General features: G+C 36.0%; 1 protein-coding gene across 1 annotated transcript; it reads right to left on the bottom strand.

Annotated features, from left to right (window-relative positions):
- Positions 1 to 2,553: 2,553 nt before the first annotated feature.
- On the bottom strand, positions 2,554 to 6,089 carry LOC133311240 (receptor-like protein 7). Its single transcript, XM_061512250.1, has one exon. It carries the CDS (start codon positions 5,920 to 5,922, stop codon positions 2,554 to 2,556), a length of 3,369 nt encoding a protein of 1,122 aa, XP_061368234.1. The 5' UTR covers positions 5,923 to 6,089.
- Between the last annotated feature and the right edge of the window lie 4,918 nt (positions 6,090 to 11,007).

Below are 11,007 nucleotides of genomic sequence, written 5' to 3'. Positions count from 1 at the left end.
GGTCAACCGGATCACCTAGTCAACCGGGTTTCGGCCAAGTCAACCAGTCCAATTCGGATTGACTGCAAAAGTGGTCCAACTACCTGCTCAAACCGAAGAACCCACTGGATCACCGAGTCCCGAGTCGACCCGACCAGTCCGAGTCAGATTTTAAAACACTGTAGGAAACTGAACATCAATAACATATCCCAAAAGAACTCTACAGAGAAAAAAAGAAAAAAGAACCTTAGCTTCGTGTCCCTACCTAAAACATGGCAGAAATTAGCTGACTCATGTGACAACATCTGTTCTCTTTCATTCGTTCAAAAATCAAAATCATGTAACAAGGTCACGCTCTTCTTCCTATATAAATAAGTGTTAAAATATACCACCACCACTCCTACCAAATTCAAAGTAAGTTTCACAAGGTATTCTTATGTTTGAAATAGTACTTTCAACTTAGCACATGGATTGCATTCCTGGTGGTAACTCTACCTCATCAGCAGGGTCATCTTCAAGGGAAAACAAGAGCAAGGAGAAAAAGGGTGGGAAGAAAAACAAAGGAGTGAAGCTTTCCACTGAACCACAAAGCGTAGCAGCAAGAGAAAGAAGGCATAGAATCAGTGACAGGTTCAAGATCTTGCAGAGTATGGTCCCTGGTGGGAGTAAGATGGACATAGTGTCTATGTTGGAGGAAGCCATTCAATACGTGAAGTTCCTCAAGACTCAGATTTGGCTACACCAAACTATGATAAACTTTGTGGATAATGAATCATCACCCTCACCCATGTTCCTTCTTGATCACTATTTCCCTTCTGAACAGGTCATTTCCCTTCAGCAAAACCCATCAATTGATTCTGATTTGCAGAACATTGCACAGCTACCACTGGCATAGTGCTGCTTCCAAGGTGAAGAAGCCACTTTAGATGCTCCTTTGCAATATTGGCCAGATTAGTGTCTTTTCTCATGTAAATGCTGGTTGGTTCTCTATGTACTACTATGCCAATAGTTGGTAATACTAATTAAGATCTGTTTAAAACTGTTGTATTTATAGTGAAAGTTTAGTGTAGACTTTACATGTAGTTGTTTTTGTGTTGCATTTTGATTGTTGATGTTGGTGTCTGTGTCACGAACACCTCAGTTGTGTACGTAGATTTTTTGTTGTTGTTGGTAACGAGAGAGGGTCATACATAGACCCAAATAGATATTTACGTTGAATCATGACCATACAAAGATGAAAATAAATATAACTGTTGGATCAACATAATCGATCTAACGGTGAGATTGATTGATAGTCACTTGATAGTAACACAACTTGATTGTCAGAATATCCTTTCACTCGTAAATATTGTTAAAATGATTTCTCTAACACACATTGTCCCCTCCCAATAATTTTAACATTATTTTGGATCTCAAAATTCAATTATACATGGAGTGGATTTCCCAACAACCTTTTTTTGTGTGTTTAAATTGAAGATATTTGACAAAAGATTTTTTACAACTTAAATTAATGATTTTTGATAAAATACTTATCTTCTCTAAAGCTGGAAGTGAAAAACAGTTATCTTTCGTTTATAAAAAAAACATTTTTTTTTTTTTCAAATTTTAAGATTTTTGCAGACCAACGCATCTAAGATAAAATTAATGCTGTAAAATTTTTGTACTTATTTAATTATGAGTTCACATAATATTATCGGAGAGAGTTACCAACTTACCATTTCTTAGTATCCTTTTTTAATCAAAATATATTAGCGATTACAGAATAACATTAACATTAAGTGAGAATCATGACATCAATTTAATTTTGAAACAAGTGAATGATAAGTATAACCTATCTCACATTATAAAACAAAGTTTATCATCTCATTCTGAAAGAGTATTGTGCTCTACAACTACTAGTAATCGACTTTTCATTTTTGCAAAACTTTACTATTCACCTTTTTTTTTTTTTGGTTGTACTGTAATATATTTTGGATTTAAAAATATTTTTTTTTATAATTGTTTCTGGGAAACCCTTTAGTAATTATCTAATAAAACAGAAAATATATTTCTGCATATATTTGCTGGTTAAGAAAAAAAAAAAAAGCGCACTGATAATTATACTCGGATAGCGAGGCATTAGAGTGTCTCCAGTCACAAACACACAAATTTTTCGTTGAGAAAACTATGTTTTTTCTTTCAACTAAATGATGATTTGCACTTACCTAATTCTTAGCTATTATCTCCTCAAGGCTAGTATAAGTGCAATTGTTGATGTGCATGGTACCCCCAATGGTGCAACATAAACATCAAAGTGATTTTATTAGTGGTGTCTTCCAATTGTTTGATGAAAATCCTGTTTGAGCATTGGCTTTATTCCTTTTGGTTTTTTTTTTCTTGCTTATCACTGATTGCCACAAAAACCACCTTCTGAAAAATCAGAGGGGACATTATTATTTTCTTTTTTCTCATTGTTTGGATGATTTTGTGTGTGTATCTACAACATATACATGCATGCATTCAGAGGAAAGAATAAAGACAAGAAAAAAAGAAAAAGAAGAGAAACATAAGAGCATGTTTTCATCTTGTATATGACTAAGAGGAATGTGACTCTGATGAACGAGAAGAATTTGAAGCTGGTGATGAGCGATAGCATGTGCAGCTGAGGTCATGAATGACCTTCGTCTTGGTGATGTCAAGTTTGGAACAAAAAACACAATACCACCCTCTGAACATTGAATAACCCGAATCAAATTCTTCTGTCACATCTGAGTTCTTCTCTTCTGTGTCATCATCCTCTTCTTCTTCATCACCAATGGGGGTATAAGCTAACCCAAAAATTGGAAGAACAACCATGAGAAAATTGTCAATGATATCATTGCTCCATTTTATTCCTCTCTCCCAAATCATCAATGGGGCAACAACTAGTCCAGCTCCAACCCCAAAACCCATTCCAGTTGATATATACTGCCAATCAATTCCTTTTACTTCATCTATCATTGGTGGACTGATATTGACACTGCAATTTGTAGGCAAAGGAGGGCCACATAATTCTTTATTACCAATGAAGGAAGATTCTGGAAATGATTGAATTTGGGTACCTGTAGGGATTTTTCCTGATAGTTGATTAAAAGAGAGGTTCAGGAATGATAGGAAAGATAGAATTGCAAGCTCTGTTGGAATATTTCCTTCCAGTGAGTTATTTGACAGGTCTAAGGATTCAAGCTGCTTGAGATTGACCATTGATGATGGAATTTGGCCAGAAAGAGCATTATTTGACAAGTTAAGCACATCGAGTGCTTTAAAATCAAATAGCTCTTGTGGTATTTCTCCATAGAAATGGTTGGATGAGAAATCAATGGAAGTGAAGACAGTTAGAATCTTAACCAGCTCCATCCGTTGACCTTTGCTTGTGACTGTCACTGAATCCTGATAATATGATGGAGCAAATTGAAAAACCTGAAATTGGATGTGATTTGCCTTTGATTCAGCTGGGTTTTGATCATACATCATTGCCTCCCACCTAGTGAAGCATTTTCCAGGTAGTTCACCACTGAAGTTGTTAAAGGCTAGATCAACTATCTGAAGCATGTGCCAAGTACCATTGGTCTTTTTACATCCAATTTGACCTCTGAATTTGTTTTCCCGCAAGACCAGGACACGGAGTGTGGGTATCTTCTTCAACAAGCATGGAAAACCATCAGTAATCTGGTTACATGCAAGGTTTAACACTTCTAATTTTGTGCAATTGGAAAGAGATTGTGGAATCTGTCCATCTAATTCATTTCCTCGGAGATCCAGAGTCTTTAGAGCACAGGAAGCTGGAAACATATCTGGGATGGGACCTTTGAGTTTGTTCTTCCTCAGATTTAGTACCCCAAGGGACTCACTCATTGTCAATAAACATGAGGGAATTCTTCCGGATATGTTATTATTGGAAAGATCAAGCACTTGAAGACTTGAAGCATTGCAGAAGGAATCAGGGATGCTGCCACGAAGAGTGTTGTTTGAAAGAGAGAGAAAAATTGTGACAGAAAGGTAATTACCAATGTCCCGTGGGATAACAGCACTAAATTTGTTACTTGAGTAATCCAAATAGGCAGGAGATTTTGGAAAAAAAGGTATTGGCCCCTGCAGTTGGTTGTGATGAAGGTCAAGGAGAAACAAGTTGGAAGTAAGATTCTGCAAAGGTCCTTCCAAGTCAGTCAGCAAATTGTGAGAAATATTAAGGCTTCCAAGATTGTATAGATTCCAAATCCAGTTGGGCACTTTTCCTTGAATCTGGTTATCTGAAAGGTCTAGATAGGTTAATCTAGACTGGTTTCTCAAAAAGTCAGGAAAAGTTTTCAAGTGGCAGGATGCCAATTTTAGATTGCTAATGTTGGGAAAGGAAGACATGTCAGCATTTATAACATTCACATTGACTGATAATTTGTTGTATGAAAGATCTAGTGTACTTAAATTTCTGAGCTCCAAGAGCTTATTTAGCTCCAATGATCCATTGAACTTGTTTGAGGATAGTTGGAGGATAGAGAGTGTACTGAGCTGGAAGATAGACGCTGGAAAAGGCCCTGATAGATTATTGCTACTTAAATCGAGGGTGTCTAATATAGAGGAAGAGACATTTGTGAAATTGTCTAGTTGACTGAACTGGTTGTAGGAAAGCTGAATCCTCTTCAGTAATGGGAGTGCAAAAAGGGATGAAGGAATGCTCCCATCCATAGAATTAAAACGCAAGTCAATGCTGACAAGACTGTGCAGTCCTTCAAAGTGAGAAGATGATGGAATTGCACCACTTAAACCATTATGAGAAAGGTCTAAGTGGGTAAGATTTTTTGCCATGCCAAATGATGGCATTGGACCTGTGAAGCTGTTAAATGACAAATCCACGTAACTGAGTTTTGTGAGGTTTGACAGTGAATTGGGAAGTGTTCCGTTAAATTGACAATAAGAAAAATCCAATTCAGATAAGTGCCTCATGTTACCAATAGATTGTGGAAATTCTCCATAGAAGTTTGTATTACTTACTCTTAGGGTCTGGAGAGATCCACTCAGGGGGAAGTCTGTAAAGAAACCAAGGAGATTTTCGTTGTATGATATGTCAATAACTGACAACGTTCCAATCTGGAAGATCTCCTGTGGAAATATTCCAGTCAACCCGCAATAATCAAGACTGAGGGTGGTCAGATTTTTCAAATTGGCAAATGTTTCTGGCACTCTTGATGATAAATTGTTCCCATCAAGAATAATGACTGATAGGTTCTCAAGTCTTGTAAGGGAAGAATAAAGGGGTCCTGAGAGATTGCAGTGCCTCATGCTCAATTCTTGAAGGTCAGGCAACGACAACAAAGCATTGCACCATTCCTGTCCCTGAGCTGTTATAGTTACACCATCCAGATACAGTTGCCTAATACTGGGGAGATTTTGGATAAGCTTTTGTAGATTTGGGTTCTCAAGTTTCAACTCTTGCCCTATTAAATAGGAAAGAGAAGAGATATCAAGAGTAACCAACCTTGTCAGCCGAGAAATCTCTATTGGAATCTGCCCCACAAAGCTAGCATATGACAAATTCAGATAAGTTAAGTTCTCCAACTTGTTGAATCCCGATGGAATGACAGAATTGAAATTATTAGATGCCAAGTTCAATTTCTGGAGATGTTGGAGACTGAAAAGAATACTTGTACTGTCAAATCCACCAGAGATTGATTCTCCACTCAGGTCAAGGCCAATAACATGTCCCTCAACATCACAGGTTACACCACTCCAATTACAGCAAGCAATGCTTTGATTCCACAACTCTAGTTTGCTGGAACTTTCATGGTTGAATGTGAGGTTGTTCTTTAGTTGGAGAAGCAATGATTGTTGATCATCAAGACATACGCCAGAGGCGACAAAGATGTGGGTACTAAGAAATATCCAGTAGCAGAGAATGAAGGAAAGCCATGAGACTAATGTACTTCTCATTGGTGTCTACTCTGAGTGACAACCACACAAGACTGAAGAATTGAGGAAATAAATGGTGGTCTCATAAAGTTGCAAACCCATGAACAAGAACCTTATAACTTGTGCGTTCCAGTGTTTATCTTCCTAAACTCGCCTAAATTTGGCAAGGAACGTTGGCCAAAAGTGTAGAAAGTTATGTTGAAGAACAGAGTGGAAAATGAGGAAGGTAAAGGGTAATGAATGTGCTTAGTCAGAGAGACCAACTCAGAGATGTTGCGCCGTTCAAAGTAAACCGTGTCCCAAGTCATAGCTTGATTTTTGCGGAAAGCTATTTGCCAGCCAAGAAAGAAAAGTAAGACTGATAGTTCTAAACCCAATATAATTTTTAGAGTAAATACTTTTTTTTGTGTTCCTCGTCAAATTTTACGATGTCCGTTTTAGTCCCTAGTAAATAAAAATATCTATCATAGTCCCTAAGAAAATTCAAAATGGTCCTATTTTAATTATTTTAAGGACTAATATAGGTCTTTTTTGAATTTGTGAGAGACACTAATTTCAACTAAATCGGTCTATTTTGAATTTCTTAAGAACTACAATGAGCCTATTTATTTGTTAGGGACTAAAGCGGACATCATAAAATTTGCTGACGGACAAAAAGAGTATTTAATCTAATTTTTATTGCATTATAGATTCTACACCACGTTTCTATGTGGACCCCTCTCTTATTGTGTGTTGACTTTCTTGGTAGCTTCTGAGATGGGACTCTTTTTGGATTATTCAAAACAATGACCTACAATTTATTATAGAATACATTATGAATTTATGATTATGACTTTTCCAGTGTTGGCGTGATAAACGGTGATTTTCATTCAGTGGATCGGTCTAAACGGCATGCATCAATTTATTATTCATGATCTTACCATTTTGAAAATATATGGATATTACCATTTTCTCCCCTTCACTATATTCCTTGAAGTTGAAATTTAATTGTCATTTCTTATTTGGCAATCCTAGCATGAGTAAAGTGTTTATTATATAAGAAATAACTAATTATAAACTTAAAATAAGAATTGAAAAACAATAGAGTCCTTATTAAAGTTATTTTAAATTTTTTAATGAGTCGTGCCTAATGACGAAGGGTTTTAAAGATAGATTGATCTAATCACTTATAATCATTTATGAATGTAGGCTAGCCAAGTAGAAACTATCTTATTATACTCACTGGAGTAGAACTGAACATATTTAAGCATGAAAGTACGAGTCATGTGGATTTGTTTATCGCTGTGAATATTTTTTTGTTAAATTAGTAAAGTTCTGCAATCGACCGACAAGAGATTCCATATTCGTTTGACATTACACATTAGGCTCAAATATATAAATAACCGCCCATCTTTTAGACTTTTTTATTTGTCGAATTGAATGCTCATTCGATGTATTTTGTTCAGACATTTATAAATGAAACCCCCCATCACAGCATAGCTTGAAAGCAAACAATTGTCTTGCGAAGATATTTATTTATGGAAAAAAATGCTTGTCATGACAAAGTTTTTTTGCCAAATTATATGAAATTGTGGTGGTTTGATATATATTTAGTGATGTGTTACATTTTCTCTGGAAGAGAGAAAGAGAGTATTGTATAAAAAATAAAAAGTAAAAAACCAACACATATATACTAAAATATAGTCGTTTTAGTTAGAATGACATAAAATTATGTCATTTAAAATAATAAATATTTTTTCTTAATTTATTCATTCTAAATTTTTTTTCTTCCTTTTTTTAGGCTAGTCTTATCCGCTTTATGCATATCTACATCAAGGGAAAATTGTGTGTCAATTTAAAGAATATAAAATTGTGTTATTTTACATGAGAAAAAGAGATAAATCATAAAAAAAATAGTGGGAGAGAAAAGTTTTAAAACTATGGGTTTTGCTTCTTTACAAGAGTAAAAGGACACAAGGTGTATCATTTTAAATAACACACATTTTCCCCCTACATCAAATGTCTCCTTTACTTCAAACCATGGGGCCGGATTGTATGTTATATAGGAGGAATTTGTTGAGAACATTTCAGCTCTTCTTGTTGATAATGGTATTAATTAGCTTCGTATAGTATTTATGCCTAGCATTTAGTTCCAACCTAATCTTTGCATCTCTCTACAAAGTACGATATTTGATACAGAATATGTTATTTATTCTGTATCATTAATCTGTTGTTAGTTTTCTAACTGGTAGTTGCTATGTAATTAGAAGTCAGTTAGTTTGTTAGACTAACCATGTGTAGTTAGTTAGTTTGTTACACTAACCATGTGTAGTTAGCTAGTTTGTTAGTCCAGTCACGTGTGTGACTATTTTATTTTTTGGTCTTTTGCTTTCTGCATATATAAGCAGTGTACTCTGCATATTAGATAGGTAAGGTACAAACTCTACTGTAACACCTTTTCTGTTTTTTCATCAATGAAGCTTTCTCACGCTTCCACATACACTAAGATGGTATCAGAGCCTCATAGAGGGCTCTGATATTCGCCATTTTTCTTCTTTCCTTCTTAGATCTGTTTTCTTTCTTCTTATAGATCTTCTTCTGAATCAAGGCGTTTTTAATATTTTTTTTTTGGATGGCGAATCAGAGTCCTCCGCATGTTATGGATCAGGTTATTGATGAACCTGAGATTCAAGGAAATGCTTCGAATGCTGCAAATCTGAAAAATGCAGATAAGAATCGTGTTCAAGATCTATCAGATCAAGGTAATGCATATTTTCTACATTCAAATGAAAATCCGTCCCTTGTTCTTGTCTCCACACCGATGAACGGCAAGAACTACCATGCATGGGCTAGAGCCATGACCATGGCATTGATTTCTAAGAATAAAATTGGTTTTGTGAATGGTTCGATTCCTGTTCCAGTGGATTCTGATAAGAATTATTCTGCTTGGGAGAGATGCAACACCATGGTGCTGTCATGGTTGCATCGATCTATTACTGATTCCATCTCTCAATCAATATTGTGGATGGATAGAGCTGTTGATGTGTGGAAAGACCTCAAGGAGAGGTTTTCTCAGTCAGATATCTTTCGCATTTCTGACTTGCAGGATGAGATTTTTCGTCTTCATCAAGGAGACAAATCGATATCAAATTACTATACCCAGCTTAAGATCCTTTGGGATGAGTTGGAGAATTTACACCCTACACCTTCATGTAAATGCATTCGGCCATGCTGCACTATTGCCTCAGAAGTGAAGAGTAGCAAAGATAGAGATTATTCGATTAGATTTCTAAAGGGACTCAATGAGCAATATTCTCATGTGAGGTCCCAAATCATGCTTATGGATCCTCTTCCATCAATTAATAGAGTGTTCTCATTGGTTACTCAACAGGAAAGACAAATGCATATTGAAGGCATTTTGTCTAACTCTGAAGATGGAATTTCAAAAGTGTTCTATAATTCTTCTACAGAACACAATATGACAAGAGGTGGTCGTTTTAATGGTAGAGGAAGAGGAAGAGGATATTGTAATGGGCGTGGCAGATCATTTACTAGGCTATGTACATACTGTGGGAAGACTAGCCATACTATTGACACATGCTTTGAGAAGCATGGATATCCACCTGGATATAAGATGAGAAGTGGATCAAATGTACTAAATGGATCAAATGGACCTAAGTCAGCTAATGCTGTAATTCAAGATACCTCAGATATTGCTGGTGATCAGAATAATGTTGTCACTCATCAAGAGAGCAAGGGAAGTTTTACGAAGAATCAGTATGATGCTATTTTTGAAATGATTCAGCACACTTTGCAACATCAACAGCAAGACAATTCTCCTCATATGAGCAACATAGTGCAGGCAAGAGCACTCAATACCGAAATGAAGATGGGAAATGTTGAAACAGCTTCTACAGGTAATGCTCACACACAATGGATCCTAGACACAGGAGCTACTGACCACATAACTCATTGCTTGACCAACTTGTGTTCAATACAAAAGATTGCACCAGTAGCTATTTCTCTACCTAATGGTAGCCATGTTCAATCTCACTATTCAGGAACTGTACACTTGACCAATACACTTACCTTACACAATGTTTTGTTTGTTGAGAATTTTAATGTCAATCTCATATCTGTGAACAAATTGTCACAAGTTTCTAACTGCTGTGTAATTTTCCAGCAGCAAATATGCACAATCCAACACATGCCTACCATGGAGATGATTGGTTCAGCTAGGCTGAAGGGAGGCCTATACATCCTTACTCAAGACTGTAGCCAAGAAAATACATACTCAGACCCACAAGTTAAATCCACAAATAACATTTCCATTCAATCTCCTTATTCTGTAAATTCTGGTTCCATAGATGTTTGGCATTTGCGTTTAGGACATTGTTCTTCTTCTGTAATGAAGACAATGATCACCCAATATCCTTTTATATCTTGTAAAAATACTGATACTCCTTGTGATATATGCCATTATTCCAGGCAAAGAAAATTGCCTTTCATTTCTAGTTCCACTGTTTCTGATAATCCCTTTGATCTAGTGCATTTGGATATTTGGGGACCATATTCTATATCTTCTATTCATGGTCATCGATATTTTTTGACAGTAGTTGATGATCTCACACGTTTTACTTGGGGAATTTTGATGAAATCAAAATCTGAAATCAGAATGCACATTAAATCTTTTGTCTCTTTTGTTAAAAATCAGTTTCACATGACTGTAAAATCCTTTAGAAGTGATAATGGTCAGGAGTTTATGATGCAAGATTTTTTTAATCAAAGTGGAATCATTCACCAATTGACTTGTGTTGAGTCTCCACAACAAAATGGTGTTGTGGAGAGAAAGCATCAACATATTTTAAATACAGCAAGAGCTCTTCTGTTCCAAGGTAGTCTCCCCAAGAATTTATGGTCCTATTGCATTTCTCATGCTATTCATATCATCAATAGACTCCCTTCACCAAAATTACAAAACAAGTCACCCTATGAGCTATTGTACAAAAAGCCACCTGTCATCATTCACCTTAAAGCCTTTGGTTGTCTATCTTTTGCCTCCACATTAAAAGCCAACCGTGTCAAATTTGATTCAAGAGCCCGTAAATGCATTTATCTTGGTCATAA

This window comes from Gastrolobium bilobum, unplaced genomic scaffold (assembly GCF_033153095.1).
Source record: "Gastrolobium bilobum isolate Gb01-03AN ecotype WA unplaced genomic scaffold, APGP_CSIRO_Gbil_v1 utg9958, whole genome shotgun sequence".
Classification (NCBI taxonomy): Eukaryota; Viridiplantae; Streptophyta; class Magnoliopsida; order Fabales; family Fabaceae; genus Gastrolobium; species Gastrolobium bilobum.
Note: the sequence above shows the minus strand (reverse complement) of the source record. Positions and strands in the feature narration are given on the sequence as shown.

Coding starts and splice junctions, on each gene's coding strand:
- LOC133311240 (XM_061512250.1), bottom strand. CDS start 5,922: ATGAGAAGTACATTAGTCTCATGGCTTTCCTTCATTCTCTGCTACTGG.